Here is an 18,727-nt window from a genome sequence, read left to right as displayed (position 1 = left end):
TATTTTATTTTATTATCTCGCAACTTCGACGACCAATTATTGAGCTTATTAAGTTTCCACAGGTTTGTTATTATGTTGAGGTACACCAAGTGAGGAAACTGGTCTTTGACAATTACCAATATATAAAAAATAGTGTCCAGTGTCTCTAACATAATAGTATTTAGTAATTCTTTGACTTTAAGATAACCATGGAGGTAGAAGAAGACTATTACCTGGGATACGGTGACCATTCCAAAAGAGGCTACCTGTCAATACCAATTTCACATAGTTTTTTAGTTGCACAACAAGCAAGGAGGGTGGACAATGGGGGCGGTGGAGACGCTAAACTTCAAGTGACCCGGTCCATTGTCCAATTTGTCTGCATTTTCTGTGAGCTCCACACAAGAGTATATAGGCTAGGGCACCTTTCATTGGGTAGTTCACGGGTACACTTTCAAAGATTCTGCAACTTGTTTGTCGGTTCTCATTCAGTCGTACCATGAAGGTAGAAACAGGGTCGTACAACATGGCACTTCAGTGCACGGTCAGTGTCAAGAACGTACATGACCCGTGACCCTTACCTGCGATTGACCGGACGTGTCATGCATTGAAATGCACTCTGGGTGAATTTACACGCTTCAGACGAAAACAGAAAACTGGTAAAAGGTTTCGTTTTTCCTTTTTCCTTTTTTTTTTTTTGCAAAAAAAGTTAGCAATGGATTTGAGTTGCTCGTCTTTTTGTTATTACAAAAACGCAAAGGGCTAAGAAAACGGTAGAGGGTAAAGGGCTTAATTTTCGTTTTTCATTCACGTATTTTATGAACGGAAGGGTACGCCCATTCGTTTTTCCCTTTTTCCTTTTGAAGATTAACAAATGGTAAAGGGTAATAGGTTCGTTTTGTCTTAAACCTTTTAAAGATGGTTAAAAAGGTAAAGGGTAAAAGGTTCGTTTTTCCTTTTTCCTTTTGAAGATTTTAAAAATTGTTAAGGGTAAAGGGTTCGTTTTCCCTTTTTCCTTTTGAAGATTTTAAAACTGGTAAAGGGTAAAAGGTTCGTTTTTTCTTTTTCGTTTTGAAGATTTTTAAAACGGTAAAGGGTTAAAGGTTCGTTTTTTCTTTTTCCTTTTGAAGATTTTTAAAACGGTAAAGGGTAAAAGGTTTGTTTTTTCTTTTTCGTTTTGAAGATTTTTTAAACGGTAAATGGTAAAAGGTTCGTTTTTTCTTTTTCCTTTTGAAGATTTTTAAAACGGTAAAGGGTAAAAGGTTCGTTTTTTCTTTTTCCTTTTGAAGATTTTTAAAACGGTAAAGGGTAAAAGGTTCGTTTTTTCTTTTTCCTTTTGAAGATTTTTTAAACGGTAAAGGGTAAAAGGTTCGTTTTTTCTTTTTCCTTTTGAAGATTTTTAAAAAGGTAAAGGGTAAAAGGTTCGTTTTTTCTTTTTCCTTTTAAAGATTTTTAAAACGGTAAAGGGCAAAAGGTTCGTTTTTTCTTTTTCCTTCTGAAGATTTTTAAAACGGTAAAAGGTAAAAAAGGTTCGTTTTTTCTTTTTCCTTTTGAAGATTTTTAAAACGGTAAAGGGTAAAAGGTTCGTTTTTTCTTTTTCGTTTTGAAGATTTTTAAAACGGTAAAGGGTAAAAGGTTCGTTTTTTCTTTTTCGTTTTGAAGATTTTTGAAACGGTAAAGGGTTAAAGGTTCGTTTTTTCTTTTTCCTTTTGAAGATTTTTAAAACGGTAAAGGGTAAAAGGTTCGTTTTTTCTTTTTCCTTTTGAAGATTTTTAAAACGGTAAAAGGTAAAAGGTTCGTTTTTTCTTTTTCCTTTTGGAGATTTTTAAAACGGTAAAGGGTAAAAGGTTCGTTTTTTCTTTTTCCTTTTGAAGATTTTAAAACTGGTAAAGGGTAAAAAGTTCGTTTTTTCTTCTTCCTTTTGAAGATTTTTAAAACGGTTAAGAGTAAAAGGTTCGTTTTTTTCTTTTTCCTTTTGAAGATTTTTAAAACGGTAAAAGGTAAAAGGTTCGTTTTTTCTTTTTCCTTTTGAAGATTTTTAAAACGGTAAAGGGTAAAAGGTTCGTTTTTTCTTTTTCCTTTTGGAGATTTTTAAAACGGTAAAGGGTAAAAGGTTCGTTTTTTCTTTTTCCTTTTGAAGATTTTTTAAACGGTAAAGGGTAAAAGGTTCTTTTTTTCTTTTTCCGTTTGAAGATTTTTAAAAAGGTAAAGGGTAAAAGGTTCGTTTTTTCTTTTTCGTTTTAATGATTTTTAAAACGGTAAAGGGTAAAAGGTTCTTTTTTTCTTTTTCCTTTTGAAGATTTTTAAAACGGTAAAGGGTAAAGGGTTCGTTTTTCCTTTTTCCTTTTGAAGATTTTTAAAACGGTAAAGGGTAAAAAGGTTCGTTTGTCCTTTTTCCTTTTGAAGATTTAAAAAGGGTAAGGATAATGGGTAGTATTGGCCTAAGAACATGGTGCTTGATAACAATATTGAATTTTAACTGGCGAGCTTGAAATCTAGATTTCAAGCTCGCCAGTTAACTAAGTCATACCGTGGCGGGCGCGCTTTGGCGATTTACAACTACTGCGCGTAGTACATCCAATATCAGGCACCATAAGCTTGGGTCAAGACTAGGTAATGGGTTTCTTTAGTTTTCGTTTTTCCTTTTGAAGATTTTTAAATCCACCCATAATTCTTAGGTAAAAATGGATCTTTTGCCCACCATTGACGATGAACCCTCCAATGACAATCTATGACAATTTCTTTAGTGCTGGGTTTTTTTTTTTATGAATATTATAAGTTTACATTCTTAGCAGTTTTTATATAAATTTGTACTGTTTAACTTTTATTGCATCTTTGTACCAGCTGACCGATGGAAAACCACTAAATATGCCACGGCGTTAAAATACACATAATACCAATAAACAATTAAACCGCAATTTAATTAATAAAAAAAATAATAAAAAAATATAGGAAAAAGGCAAAATAGGATAAGATAACAGTCACATTATCCCACACTGGCGAGGTTTATTTTAAAGGAGGATCTATACTATTTGTATTTTTTAATATAATTTTTACAGCATGTGTCTTCAACTGTGACCATAGATAAACAATTGGCCTAAAAATCACAGTATATTATGGTCTGTTCTAGTAACATTTGTAAAACTAGAAAGGTAGATTGTAGATTTCAATATTTATTTGTTGTAATTTCCTTTGGTCCTTCCCCTTTCCAGGGGCGAAAAGACAACTGCAAATACAAAACACCATAATAAAAAAAATATTTCAAAGATGCACCAGTACATAATATCACCAGGACAACGGAATAAATTAAAATTTTGCGAGCGTCATTCTACACAAACCATCACATCGAAGGTTCTTCTTTATATTTTGTGCCGCCCGCATAATTGTAGCATTCGCACACCTGTTCATTAATTATCATGAAAGAATAAATCTGTCAGCGTGAGCAGTGATGGCTACTCATTTATCTTTCTATTACAATTGAACGTGCTATTGTCTATCTGCAATTACTACGCCTGTATTACGCAGTCATTGCTATAAACGTTGTGGGATGGAACATCATATTTTGGATGAGGGGTTGATGGAAAAGAGATATGCCATGCGTTTTTGCTGATACAAGAATACAACTCTCATGCGGCTGTAATCCAAAAGCAGAAAATACATTCGGTGTGATTTAAACTTGGTAAGTAGTCTATTATTTATTTATTATTTATTTATTTATTTATTTATTTATTTATTTATTTATTTATTTATTTATTTATTTATTTATTTATTAATATTCAATGCGTATTGTGTTGCTATGAATCAGGGGTTGTGTCTATGATGGGTGACAATGGACTTAAAATGTATAAATTGTGGTTCTAAAAATATTGTAATCGACAGACGTAATCATTGTGAAATTTTGCCTAATTAGTATTATAAATGATTGCTATGGACAACAAACATAATTGTTTAATTTTAGACTGAAAGCTTAGTAATTTTGCATGGGTTTTAACTAAAACAATTTCACTCAAAATGAAGCCATATTATTCTAGAAAACTGTAGGTTATAAACAAACGTAACTGCTGATTTCGGTAGTTCAATGCCAAATCTAAGTACAATTTGTACATGGTTTTTCACTATTTGTTTTTCTTGGCTCGCACAATAATGGTTTTAGCCCCAAATTTGTTGTAATTAATGGTCTGTAATTTCACAAAACATGAGCACTCACTGTTTGCGACTATTTTGTCAGATTCAACATCAAACCTCTAATGATTACAAAGGGTCTTTATTATTATTCTATAGCTATACATATTTCGTGTAGAATGAAAATGTCATCTGCAACAAAAAACACATGGGGATTGTATCGTACAATTATTTTCTCAAGGCCACGGCTGTTAAAGGCACTGGACACTATTGATAATTCATTCCAAATAATTGTTAGCATAAAAACCTACTTGGTTATGTGCAGTGGTGAACCTTTGCTAGTATATAAACATTGTCAGAAATGGCTCCCTCTAAAGTAACGTGGTTTTTGAGAGAGTGGTAATTTCTCACTCAAATATTTAAAAAAAACTTCAGGCCTGAAGCCTTTGATTATTATGCATCTGAAAGCACACATTTCCGCGACAACGGTGTTTTTTCTTTCAACGTTCTCTTGCAACTTCGATGACCAATTGAGTCCAAATGTTCATAGATTTGTTATTTTAGGCCTATGCATAATGATGGGATACACCAAGTGAGAATACTGTCTTTGACAATCACCGAAGGTGTCCAGTGCCTTTAAACTTCTGTTGTTCACTACCCATAGCCGATGAGATCAATGCATCATTATGCCCGTACAAGATGCGACCGTGAAATACCCATGGGATGTTCCCTATCGTGTTAGTATCTCGTTATATAGTGACTTCAGTTTATGAAGGGAGTTTCTCAAAGTACATGGGATTGTTAAACTCAGGGTTGTCTTGCGGCGAAGATGACTGATAATAGCATTCATATTTTGATTAAGTACATTTTTACAAGGGAATGGGAATTGCTCTATATATGCAAGTTCTTGTTTCGTAATGTGACCTTTCTCCTTGGCAAAACTTCATATAACTAAATGCAAGCAATTTTGCCACACACTTTGTTGTTAAAGGCAGTGAACACATTGTAATTACTCAAAATAGAATATTATTAGCATAAAACCTTACTTGGTAACGAGTAATGGGGAGAGGTTGATAGTATAAAACATTGTGAGAAACGGCTCCCTCTGAAGTGACGTAGTTGTCGAGAAAGAAGTAATTTTCCGTGAATTTGATTTCGAGACCTCAGATTTAGAATTTGAGGTCTCGAAATCAAGCATATGATGAAAGCACACAACTTTGTGTGACAGGGGTATTTTTTCTTTAATTATTATCTCGCATTTTCGACGACCGATTGAGCTCAGATGTTCACAGTTTTTTTATTTTATGCATATTATGTTGAGATACACCAAGTGAGAAGACTGGTCTAGTGTCCAGTGTCTTTAAGCAAAACTTAGCAGTGCAAGATGGTGCTTGTGACATGCCACTTTGCTATGAACTTTGGCCCATTGTCAATGTGTAGAGCCTACGACATATTATTTTGATATCATACTTTGCTGCGAGCCTGCTATTAAAATGTAAAACTTAAATTACTCCTTTCTCCCTGTAAAACACAAGTTACAATATTCTCAAAGTAAGTGACCCAATAGGGGACTTTTCACACAAAGGCATATTATTTACAGCGTCTTCTTTGCAATGCACCAAAAGTCAGAGACGCAAGTTCTACAATAAATTACTTATTTTAGTGTAAAACTTTCGTTTCTGACCTTTAAATTGGCTGGAACTTTCATTAATTTGTGATTTAGTAATTGGCTGGAGTTTTTTGGGTTTTTTTTTTTTGGGGGGGGGGTGTTGGGGTGTTTGTTTGTTTGTTTGTTTCTTTCTTTCTTTCTTTCTTTCTTTCTTTCTTTCTTTCTTTCTTTCTTTCTTTCTTTCTTTCTTTCTTTCTTTCTTTCTTTCTTTCTTTCTTTCTTTCTTTCTTTCTTTCTTTCTTTCTTTCTTTCTTTCTTTCTTTATTTATTTGAAGTTCATATTACACCTCTGGCCACTAAATAATTACCATATTCCGATCTCCATGCAAGGCAACAAAGATGGCGGATGATGACCATCGTTGGTGCAGCACGACTGAACCCTTCCAAGACAAGAGAGGTCGACTTGTCTCCAAGAACTCATGGCTTGTGCCCTGCTTCCTGGGGGTGGATTACGTTCTCCTAGCCGGTATGGCTGTCCTGTGGTTTTTCCTGGAGTTCACGGACTATATCATTGCAGAGCCGGCAGTCAGGGGATTCTGGTGCAACGATCAACAGTTCATGAAACCATACATTGATGACAGACTAGTTCCAGAGAGGGGGCTTTATGTCATCTGCTTCACCGGCCCTGTCATTTTGGTAAATAATTATCCCCCGCCACTTTCATCATAGAAAAAAATGAGTGCTCCGTCGCATTAGCATTTAGTCAACAGACGTAATGAACATTAACTTTGGTTTTACCCTTTCACCGACTCAGCTTTCCCGAGTACTGTGAAAACAAATCACATGCTCGGGTGGGATTCGAACCAACGACCTTTGCAATTGTACATACTCCGGCACAGAAAAATGTATTTGGGTGCACGAGGCGTGGGAGACATTTATACCAAGAGCATCTTTTCATGTTTTCTCAACTGTGACTAATTTCTCCGGGGGAAAGTGTAATCTCACGTAAGTCGTTGTCAGTGTCGGTGATAGACTCGGTAGAATTCTAGAGCAGTGTCTTGCCAACTAGACCACCGAGATCATTTGCTGAAATTGGGGAAGTCATTTTCGTAAAAGCCAACAGCAGTTAAGAAGCAGCTTCGGTTAATGAATTATTAATGGCCTGAGCTGTTGATAGTATAAAACATTGTGAGAAACAGCTCCCTCTGAAGTAAAGTATTTTTTAGAAAGGGGTAGTTTCTCACTCAAACAATAAAATACTTCGGCTGAAGCCTTTTTATCATGCATCTGAAAGCACACAAAGTAATGCAACAAGAGTGTTTCTTCTCTCATTATTCTCTTGCAAATACAATAACCAATTGAGCCCAAATTTTGAAAGGTTTGTTATTTGATGCATTTGTTGGGTTACACCACGTCAACATACTGGTCTTTGACAACTACCAAAGTTGGCCAGTGCCTTTAATGTAGCTTGTCCTTAGCCTTTGAGAAAGACTGTAATGCCTTACGTGAAGCCATCATCAGCAATTTGTTTTTGCATTGATGTATAGTTCGTTATAATCTAATCCTAGATCCTGTTAGGAGAGAGCATGCTGGCCTTGTGTAGGTGTGACGACATCAGAGAATCTAACAAGCTTGTCCGTAGCTGTAGTCTGAGTCTACATACACCCTTGAGACGAGCACTTCGCTTCGTCGGTAAGTTAATTATAAAGAACGTGCCCATTATTTCATGCTGAAAGGCACTGGACACCTTACGGTTTACACTAATGACATTGCAATAATCGTCATTGACCGCCATCTTTGATATAAAAACAATGTGCACGCGCGTTACGTCTCTCAGCCAATAGCGAGGATTAGCTGCACGGGTACGCGAACAAACACGTGAACGTGAACGTCAAAAATTGTATTATTTCTAGGTGACGTCACCACTTTGGGTTTATTTCATGCTCACGTATTACGTCTGCACGTGAAAAATGGTCACTTCACGTATTCTAGAAACGTGATAAACTGACGTTCACGTTCACGTATTTGCTCGCGTATGTGGCTTATAAGGGCCTCCCTATAGCTCTTCGCTCATACACACATTCATCAAGGTGGCAGCCAATGACGTTTTTTACAATCCATCTATAGTTCTGAGCAGACGAATTATAATTCCACTTTTCTTTCCTCAGGCGTATTTTCATTTGGCGCGTTTGCCACGTGGGTAGTCACTGACGTCATACAGAGTCTGACGGGTCAGATGACGCCATATTTCTTTGCTGCATGCGATCCCGATGCCTGCAGCCCAATTTACGGGCAAGCTGATACCAGGTTTGTCACGGAGTATACCTGTCTGAAGGATGACTGGGAGTTCATCAAACAAGCCAGGTAGAACAAATTCATTGTCTTTTGGATTTCGGGTTCGAATGGTTTGGGTACTTTTTCAGTGTAGGACACAAAACACACTGTCCACAGATTTTATACATTAAACTTAAACAATGAAAATTTACATGGTAGGCTAAGTCTGCTGCAACCTAGCGTTCCAAATTGTCCCATTGTTATCAAGTGATTTTCTTATATAAATATTTATTTATCTTGTCACCGTCTCCACACAGGCGATCTCTACCGTCCATCCACGCGTCTCTCGGTGCATATTCATCTGTCTTTGCCACGGTGAGTTTGCAGAAAGCACAGAGAAAACCTCAACGTCTTATTTACTGATAAAATGGGGAGGGGTGGAACTATCTACACAATGGAAAGTGCACGCGTGTACTTACGAAAACCTCAACGTCTTATTTACTGATAAAATGGGGAGGGGTGGAACTATCTACACAATGGAAAGTGCACGCGTGTTACGCGCTCCGCACGACTCTCAGTGTTTTGGTTCACCTAGCAAGCACCCTTGTCCCTTGTTTTCGGGTTTTCCAGGCTTGCATGCTACTTTTTGATGAAGTTCACTTATGAGGCACCCTTGGTTTCATTACAAGAAATAATATATATGTCATAATAATAAGATTAACTTAAATACATGAAACACTTCTCTGTCTCTGCTTTGCAGATTTACCTTTCGACGCAGGTGCAGTTCCGAAATGCACGGCTTCCCGTCCCTCTGTTGTGCTTGGCGCTGCTGAGTGGTGCCGTGCTTTGGGGCTTTTCACGGGCTGCCTCATATCGGCACCATTGGACAGACATCTTTGCGGGTTTCGCACTTGGTACATCATTCGCATTATACCTGGTAAATGAACCTTTAGTATTTTTTAAAGGAGGAGATGGAAGGTGCCATCTGGCTTGAGGTCTAGTATGATAGCTGGCACAAACACGCACACATGCAAAAATGGTGTCGGCTCCGGAGATATTGATTGTATTGTATTGTCTTGTATTTTATTCCGAAACTGGAACAAACCCCATTACCATACCCTGGGGAGGGGAGGGGTAACATTAACAAGGTCAGGATCTCAGCAAGTTGGATAGGCACATCTAGAGTTCCGTTATTTTCTTCTTACCACGAAACACAAGGTCGTTTGCTCTGTATCATTTTTGTCATGGCCTTCGTGACTTTGACAACTTCGTAGAGCCGCGATCCTAAGCGACTGGAAGGAGTCACTCGAGACGCGAGCACGAGTGTCAGCAAGTCATTTTTGTCAACCAAGTCGATGCTAAAAGTTACAAGTCAAGTTAAGTCACAAGTTAAAAGGATCAATCGAGCCGGCCGACTCGAGTTCAAGTCACATGACTCGAGTCAGCAACTCTGAATTCTCTGGGGCAACGATTGGGACCATTAACAATTTTTGTTTGTTTAAAATTTTGCCAACAGTCACTTGCAATTCTAAACACATTCCGAGAGAACTTGCCCAAGACTCACACCAACTTGCAACTGGTCTCCTCCTCCAAAGACTCCATGCTGTCCGCTGAAGAAGAGCAGTTCATGAGGAACTACCCATCTACCTTTGTGCTACCACGTGTTCGCCATTTCAAGAACATTGAATCGGTGTCAACGTCGCGCATGTCACAGGTTTGTTCAATGTTATTTGGTTGCTTGATCTTCGCATATTGCTTTGGGAATCTCTACGCATTGAAATCCGAAAACACATTATTGACACTATAGCCTATAAGTTTTGGCTTAGAATCATCAATCATGGTTGTGGTTATAAAATCCAGAGTTTATTACAACTCGTCCGTCGGACAACTTGACCGTTCGGTCGACGGTTCGGACAACTGAACAGTGAGACAGCTCGGTGTACGGATGGCCAAGACAAGTCAACGATGGACGAGTTGTTTGACACTCTTCACCCCTAGCCTAATACTAACTCTAAATCCTGACGGTACAATTTTCTTTCAGAATGGAATACCTGCCATAAACAACTCAGCGTTCTTGGATGACATAGCCATTGTACACCATGAAGCACCTACATCTGGAGTTATATGAAACGTTTACAGACATAGACCCTTTACGAAACCACGGCTTCGGCTCCAGATTCGGCTCAGGCTAGCTTGGCCCCGCGGTTGTTTTGACACTTTTGCGCGTGCTTTGCGTGGGCGCTCAGGGCTTCAGACGAGAAAATGGAGCCTGCCCGGAGTCGAGGCCGTGGTTTCGAAAGGGCCATATAGATGAAACCACCCCGAGGAGTCTAGGGTGGATTTCACAAAGAGTTAGGACTAGTCTTATCTCGAGTTAAGACCAGGTACTCGTCCTAACTTAGGACACTCCATGCAATCTATATATCTTAAGGACTAGTCCTAAGTTAGGACCAGTCCTAACTCTTTGTGAAATCGTCCCCTGGATTGAAGAAATGGTCCAATCCCTTCTTTGCATAATAATGACCATTGTTTATTCGTGTTGTTGTACATAAGAGGAAAGACAGGCCGGGACTGTCTAAGTTTGGACTAACGTGGTCTTAACTACTTTTAATGCATTTTTAAAGTATTTTTCCATTTTTATTAGTTTTAATACGTCAAATCATCGAGGGCTCCCTCCGTGGTTAGTACACCCTGTCTATAAGATGGCACTGTTAGCCTATTAAAATGCACTTGACACCTTTGGTAAATTGTAAAAGACTATTCTAACTTGTGCATAGAATAACAAATCTCGGCTGTGAAAAACTGGATTCAATATTAGTCATAATGAAAGCAAAAACACCATTGTTGAAAAAATCAAATGTTTCCAGACTGAGGTAGAAAATTGTAGCCAAACTTTCTGAGAAACTGTGGGATGATTTTTGTCACAAAGAAAAAGGACTTTGTGCCGAAATGGTCAGTAATGCCTGTCAAATTTCGCTCAGACAACAATGTCGAAAAGTTCACTACCTATCTCGAATTACAAGTTCCTAATGTTATAAGAATCTAGTATAAACTTAAACATCATTCAAGGCGCATTTGTTGTTGTACAAGCACAATGTTGGTGACATTTCCTTGTAATGATTATTTCTGAATATCAGCTGTAACTACATGTCTATTTATATCAATCTGAAATAAATTAGTATTGTGTGACTCATCGTCTCCAGAATTTTATTTTCCAACTTCTCTTTCAGCTTCCGGTTTTCTTACAAGATTTTACTCGAACGTTGGTGCCTTTACAATGTCGCGAACACTGACGTAATATTATCCATTGTAACTGTTTGTGGGGTGTGGTGGGGGGGGGGGTACCGACAGTTAAATGGTGCAATCTACTAACACAAGAGGGCGCAAATAAAGAAATAAAGCTCAATTTTCGGTACCCCGGCTTCACGATCACAATTTATCCACTGTTGTATCAAGAGACCAGACTGCCGTAGCAACGATACACAAAACTAACTTCGCGACCCCGTTTTTCACAAGTTAAGAAGAGACAAAAACTTGTTTTCCCCTTTTAAACAAGTTTTAAGACTGATCTTTCATCAGTGTTTCGTTATCAATGATGGCTAAAGAGCGATATCTGAAAGGGGATGCAGCACCATTTGCCAAAGAAATGAAGCGGTTGGTGAACAGTAAAGATTTCAGGTAGGATAAGTTTTCGAGTTCAAATCTTGTTTATAATAATATTATAATCATAATTAGGGCCTATATATAAACTATATTTATAATCTTTGTATGACTATGAATATGTAGTTGTGATAACGTAACCCTCCTGCCGACGGCGTAGCAGGAGGGTTACGTTATCGCAACTAATGAATATGATGATAGAATAGAATAGATAGAATAGATTTATTTATTGCCCACGACACGTTAAAAAACATAGAAACTTGACATCCACTGGCCAAAATACAAGAATACACAATCACTATCAAATTTCAAAACTATATAATTAAATTACAAAATAAGTTAAAGGCAGTGGACACTATCGGTAATTACTCAAAATAATTATTATCATAAAACCTTTCTTGGTGACAAGTAATGGGGAGAGGTTGGTGGTATAAAACATTGTGAGAAAAACCTAAAAAATACTTTGTTTTAATATGATTAAATTTCATCCACGAGGTCTCTGAGAGTGTCCATGCATCCTACCCCAAAATACCCTTTTTCCCCATGATTTTTTAAACTTAAGATAGTTCCATGAAAGTGCCTGTGCCTCTCTGTTGGCCGTACATTTTGTCAAACCTTCTGGCAATTTTCCAGAGGATATAATTTTACCTTAAAGCCATTGGACCCTTTCGGTAAACAGTGTTGTCCAAGGCCCACACTTTGTGTACCACAACTTCTATATCAAATAACAAATCTGTGAAAATTTAGGCTCAATCGGTCATCGGAGTCGGGAGAAAACAACGGAAAAACCCACCCTTGTTTCCGCACGTTTCGCCGTGTCATGACATGTGTTTAAAATAAATCCGTAATTCTCGTCAACGAGAATTTATATTGTTTTGCTGTTTTCTCAAAAAGTAAAGCATTTCATGGAATAATATTTCAAGAGAAGTCTTTCACCATTGCCTTCTGTAAACCCTGTAAGTTATTTGTAAATCTGTGAACTTTTAATTTTATTTCTGAACCGAAAGGGTCCAATGGCTTTAATAAAGGGAAATTGTTTAAGAATCAAATGACATACAATGAAAAACATTCTTTTCCATTGACCTCCTTACACACAGTGATATCAAGTTCATCGTTGGAGATTCCAGGAAGCAGATCCGAGCTCATCGTTGCATTCTTGCCTCTCGCTGCGAGGTCTTCAGAGCGATGTTTGCAGATCTCAACAATAGAGAGGATTCACCGTACGTCATGTCCGATGTCGATCCTGATATATTCTTGGTCGTTCTAGAGTTCATCTATACTAACTGCGTTTCACTGAACACTAAGAACGTAGGTCCTTGTTGTGAGCTTGGGAAACCAGGGGATGGGATTGTTCTAGTCTTAGTTCAAGATGCTCCTGCTATTTATTAGCTAACTATACTCCTGCGGCTAATTTTTATTGCCAATTGAGTCACCAATAGAGCGTGCTATCAACCAGGAACCGCTATCACCCTGAAAACTGCTATCATAGCGGACTCCCATGGTAGTGGTCTAAGGTGAAAGCGGCCTCTTGTTTTTCAGAAGATGGTGACTTAAGTTTGATGGGGTTATTTGGTGGGTCCCGTTGAAGGAATCATTATGAGGCAAGCTTTCGCTCATCTGTCTTGCAGAGCTCTCAATTCAGGTCCTGAAGCATATCATTAACACTACTACAGGCATGGAATTTCATCTTTCAAAGGAGAAGGTCATTTTCATTTTGGTCAAGTCAAGGGGAAAATTTTGAAGGGGCGCCAAGTTAAAAAAGACCAGGGGCAACAAAGGCCATGGCCTACTCTAGTGGGTCGGTAGTTAAAATTATTATTTCAACTGTCGCCATCTTCTCCCACCTTTTATCTGTCAAGGTATATGATGTCCTAGCCTGTGCAATAGAGTATGGTCTGGATGAGCTTCGTAGAGTGTGTGTCGGCTACCTCGCAGAGAGTCTCTCAGTCAACTCATGCTGTGAGGCTATGCAGGCTGCTGTTACTTACGGGCAGGAAGACCTCCAAGTTAAGGCTCTGGCCTTCATTGAAAAACAGACTCAGGTCAGTAAGCTACCACCATTTTTAACACGATTTTTGTGCAAGTTTGCCCAAAATAAGGCTTTAAAAAACACTCTTGGTATAGGGCTACAATAAGAAGATTATTAAAAGTGGAAAGAACTCGGGGGAGCTTCCATCTATTTTAAGTTATTATTTGCATAATTATAGTTTAACTGGAAAGAATTCCATTTCATGGGACCTTTAGTTACCAGAAGTTCCCCCCCCCCAAGAGAACCATGTGCACCCCTAAACAAAATATTTATGCCTCCTTAAAAAGTGTCTTTTTTTTATGACAGATTGTGATGAAAACCAGTGGGTTTCAACAACTATCACCAGAGGCTGTGCGCTGTATTCTTCATAGCTCCAAGCTGACTGCTGATGAAACTGATATTCTGACGGCCGTGAAGGAGTGGGCGGTTGTCAACGCGGTAAGTCTTAAAGATTATTAGTAGTCTTGGTGCAAGACGTTCTTGTTTTGTTGGTAAAACATCTATGGTAATTCCTAAGCCCTGTGTAATGTACATGCACATACACTCAACGCTACACACGTCGCATTATTTCATCGAAAGAGGGCGTTTCTGTAAGCCGCGATCCTGAGATGTTTTGGGGTGTGGTTTGGTGGGGTGATCTGGAAGTTTTTCAACAGCACCCGCTAATGTTCGATAGTAATGTGTGCGGCACGGAGAAGTGGAGCGGGGGATCGCGATAGTTGAGTGATAGTGAGTAATATTGTCTTGCACAAAGACTAGATTATTAGCTGTAGAGCAGGGAACTGGGGCTCTTTTGCAAAAAAAGAAAGGAAAGTAGCCATGCCCTCTCATAGATTAAATTTCAACCGGAACAGTTGTTTTTATTCTGTCCACACACCGTGCTAAAAGATAAAACTGAAATTATTTATCGTTTAACCACCTTCGCCGACTGATTGAACTAAAACGGTTTTAAGTTGATTTGTTAAAGTTTTAAATGCGTTTAGACACAAAGTTACAACCGAAATGAGTTAAAACCGAAATGAGTTAAAACTGCTAAAAAAACAACTTAAGTACTGTGTCTGAACGACCTCTAAAGGCCCTGTCACACAAGCCTCGATAACGAGAATGTTAACAATGCACGCCCTCGATTGGTTGAATGAGCAGGGGGCGTATTCTGCATGGAGCATTTCAACCAATAGAATGCGTTCTCCTTGCCTCGTGATCATTTTTGTTATCGCTGCAGTGTGACTTGGCCTTTGGTCAGTTATTTCTTAATAGAAATCTTTTCGTTAATTTTGCTTGTTCCTTGATTTTAGCTTTTTTTGTTTCTGTGAGCAGAGTGTTACGTGTCAACCAGTCCATAAGGTCATCCAGTCGGTTGTGAGGCACGTCCGTCTGGCGCTCCTTGGCCCAGAGGAACTGGAGAAACTAGAAAAGGAGAACGAGATGCAGCAAACTATTCCTGTAAGTTTCTCTACCTCGTCCGGTCCTTCTGTTTAAAGGCACTAGACACCATTGATAATTGTCAAAGACCAGTCTTCTCACTTGGTGTGTTTCAACATATGCATAAAATTGCAAACCTGCAAAAATTTGAACTCAATTGGTCGACAAAGCTGCGAGAGAATAATGGAAGAAAAAACTACCCGTCACACAAAGTTGTGTGCTTTCAGATTCTTGATTTCGGGACCTCAAAATCTAATTCTTAGGTCTCAAAATCAAATTGAAGTACTTTTAAGCACTTAAAAGTGGAAAATTACTTCTTTCTCAAAAACTACATTACTTCAGAGGGACCAATTCCCACAATGTTTTATACTATCAGCAGCTCTCCATTGCTTGTTACCAAGTAAGGTTTAATGCTAACAATTATTTTGAGTAATTAACAATAGTGTCCACTGCCTTGAAGGTGCCCAGTTTGATTTCCTGCAAGGTATGTGGTGTGACCTTTTGAAGTGTGAGACCGATTCCTTTAGATCACCGTGTAATGGTTTACAAGGTACGCTGGGGCAATATGATGCCAATCAGACAAGGATCACCGGGGAGAACCCCTTCTCTTTTTGAGGTCTCCACCTCCAGGGGCTAAAGGTGAAAATGCCATCATATCCACATACCTCTTACAATTTTCAAACTTTTTTTGTCAGCAATGACTCTCGCATCTGCGTCATACATTACACTTTTGCTTACTCTCATGCATTCACTTAGCGGTCGCAACCGAGATACTTTCATAAGTAACACCAAAGGTGTTTATCCCTCATCAATTTGAGACTCAGTATCTCAACCGATCACGTTGATGTAGTTGAGGAGCTTCATCCTCTAGTTTTTGTATGACCTGGGGTCGATTTCACAAAGACTTCCTAAGTTAGGAAGAGTAACTTGTCTTTACTCGAGATAAGACTAGTCCTTAAAGCCCACTCACACAGGCCTGATAACGAGAACGAAAACGAAAACGATAAAACGCATGCCCTCGATTGGTTGAAATACTCCACGCAGAATACCCCCACACTCATTCAACCAATCGAGGGTGCGCATTTTTGTCGTTCTTGTTTTCGTTCTCGTCTTGTTTTCGTTCTCGGGGCCTGTGTGACCGGGTGCCTTTACTCTTTGTGAAATCCACCCTGGTCTTTAGTACGAAAGCTGTGGCCATCAAAGCAGACCCTGTTGCTTCAGAAGTAATAGTTAGGTATGACTCACTGTCAAATCAAACACTAACTCATTTGAGTAACTCTTATTTTCTCAGATATCTGCCATAGCAGCAGCCTGGAAGTTCCATGCTCTTCATGAGTCTCGTCCGAGCGATACCCAGACTCAGCTCCGTAGAGGAACAACGTCAAGACCATCACACAAAGGATTGATTCCCTGGGACAAGTGAGAATTAAGCCTGGACAACTAGTGCAATTACTAGTCGTGCCTCAAACAGTTGAGACTTTGACACTAGTCGTGACTAATTTTTAATAACCAAAGATTGAAGGATTGTGTCACTGATGTCTGATTTTGTTTCATAAATAAATTATTTGTTGTGAATAGTTTTGAGGGACACAATTGGTTCACCAAACAGGAAGTTGTAACTTTTTTTTTTTGTAGTAGTCGTGGCAGCATGATTAATCCAGTAGTTGAATACTGGTAGTCGCGACTCGACTGAGCAATCAGTAGCCACGACTTTGACACTAGTCGCACTAGTCGCCAAGGCTTCGTGACAACACTGCATAAAGTCTTGAGATACTTCTATGAATGAGAGAGTTTTATTTTATTGTGTTTCCTGCTTTACATGAGAACACTATTTTCTTGTCACTTACATGTACAACAAGCAAATGTGTGTAGTTCTTTTTGCCACTAAAACACATACACTATGAAATTCTACAAAATTTATGATTTATATTGCGTTTTAAAACAAACCTTGCTAACCCTTACTGAATTTTAAAAAAATGCCCATTTATTTAGTAGAGCCTAGAATACCTTTAATCGTTTAAACAGGACTCCAACTGCCTCTTGCTTCCAGGCAATCTCAGTGGTCTAGTTGGTAAGACACTGCTCTAGAACTGCAAGCTCGTGGCGTTTGAATCCCTCTCGAGTAATATGCCAGTGATTTTGTTTTCACAGAACTCGGGAAAAGTATACAGTGCTAAAACACATCAGTGTAAGGGTAAAACCAAAATAGAAAATTATTTGTCCCTGGTGCAAATTTAAATCGATTAACGTTTGTATGCCGCCTGCCTTCTTTGCCATGCAACCCACTCCACCTTAAACCTGGCATGTTGACATTATTGCAACAAGTCAAGAAAAAACAAACAAACAAAGAAACAACCCCACACCCAGGGTCTTGGTGTGTTAATTTATGTTGTATGTTTCAGCATTAGGTTTGGTTTTATTATAGCCCCTTGCCATGTGGTTTATTTAAAGTAGAAGTTTTCAGCATTAGTGAAATGTGTGACGGATGAAATATACTTTAAGGAGAGGCTTCAAGGTCAAATTCAGTTCAACATTTAAAGGAACAAACAAACAAAGAAACTACCCCACACCCAGGGTGTTGGTGTGTTTAGTTGTGTTGTATGTTTCAGCATTAGGTTTGGTTTTATTATGGCCCCTTGCCATAGGGTTTATTTATAGTAGAAATTTTCAGCATTGGTGAAATGTGTGACGGATGAAATATACTTTTATAAGGAGAGGCTTCAAGGTCAAATTCAGTTCAACATTTAAAGGAACAAACAAACAAAGAAAAAACCCCACACCCAGGGTGTTGGTGTGTTTGGTTGTGTTGTATGTTTCAGCATTAGGTTTGGTTTTATTATGGCCCCTTGCCATAGGGTTTATTTATAGTAGAAATTTTCAGCATTGGTGATTTAAAGGAAAAAACAAACAAACAAACAAACAAACAAACAAACAAACAAACACAAACAAACAATCGACCCCACTCCATGGATAGTTGGTGCGTTTGTTTGTGTTGTATATTTCAGTATTATGTTTGGTTTTATTATAGCCCCTTGCCATGTGGTTATTTATAGTAGAAATATTCAGTATTGGTGTGTGACAAAATTCATTTTTGTGATGCACTCATTTTCTAATTAATAGGGTCCTCATGGAAGTGGGGAAACAAACCATGAGTCTTTTACCTCACGTTAAAAATGGTGTAAAATGCCACTGTGTTTGATACCACCCAAGTGCACTTTTTTCTCAAAATCCAAAAGCATTCAACGACGCCACATTTCGAAAGTCTGAATATATTTTTTGTACACTGATTTTATTGTTGTTTCTTTGGTTATTGTTTGTCTTATCTAACATTTTAAAAAGTCGTTGCACCTTGTCAGAGGCCATTTAATTTGATGAGCAGAAGTATTCAAGAGTATGCCTATTGGACTAGTTGATATTTTTGTATAATATTTTAATTTTAATTCCCTCTATTTTTGTACTGCCTTCATAATGCACTTTGTGTGACAATATTTGTTTTTAAAATGAACTATTTTGTGATAAATTTTGGTGCCACAAAATAAAGCCCATGTGTTTTAAATTTATTTGGTCGTTGAATTTTTGTCTTCAAATGCTACAAACTTCAACAAATTAATTTTCGTGTACAACAAAAAGTG

The 18,727-nt window shown here is 38.2% G+C and overlaps 2 protein-coding genes across 3 annotated transcripts; both read left to right on the top strand.

Annotated features, from left to right (window-relative positions):
• Positions 1–3,407: 3,407 nt before the first annotated feature.
• On the top strand, positions 3,408–11,115 carry LOC139946145 (phospholipid phosphatase-related protein type 1-like). Of its 2 annotated transcripts, XM_071943761.1 has the most exons (8): positions 3,408–3,658; positions 6,101–6,406; positions 7,279–7,402; positions 7,879–8,074; positions 8,302–8,359; positions 8,745–8,921; positions 9,501–9,698; positions 10,026–11,115. In XM_071943761.1, exons 2-8 carry the CDS (start codon positions 6,110–6,112, stop codon positions 10,110–10,112), a joined length of 1,137 nt encoding a protein of 378 aa, XP_071799862.1. In that variant the 5' UTR covers positions 3,408–3,658; positions 6,101–6,109; the 3' UTR covers positions 10,113–11,115. The 2 variants fall into 2 exon arrangements, with proteins under 2 accessions (XP_071799862.1, XP_071799864.1); XM_071943763.1 differs by lacking the exon at positions 3,408–3,658 and having other exon boundaries at positions 6,051–6,406.
• A 334-nt stretch (positions 11,116–11,449) lies between these two features.
• Positions 11,450–16,994, top strand: LOC139946536 (BTB/POZ domain-containing protein 19-like). The gene is made up of 6 exons (XM_071944231.1): positions 11,450–11,662; positions 12,742–12,952; positions 13,504–13,686; positions 13,980–14,111; positions 14,991–15,116; positions 16,387–16,994. The coding sequence occupies exons 1-6, from the start codon at positions 11,577–11,579 to the stop codon at positions 16,516–16,518; spliced, it is 870 nt and encodes a 289-aa protein (XP_071800332.1). The 5' UTR covers positions 11,450–11,576; the 3' UTR covers positions 16,519–16,994.
• The last annotated feature ends 1,733 nt before the right edge of the window (positions 16,995–18,727 follow it).

The sequence above is a fragment of the Asterias amurensis genome, chromosome 13 (genome assembly GCF_032118995.1).
Source record: "Asterias amurensis chromosome 13, ASM3211899v1".
NCBI lineage: Eukaryota > Metazoa > Echinodermata > Asteroidea > Forcipulatida > Asteriidae > Asterias > Asterias amurensis.
Note: the sequence above shows the minus strand (reverse complement) of the source record. Positions and strands in the feature narration are given on the sequence as shown.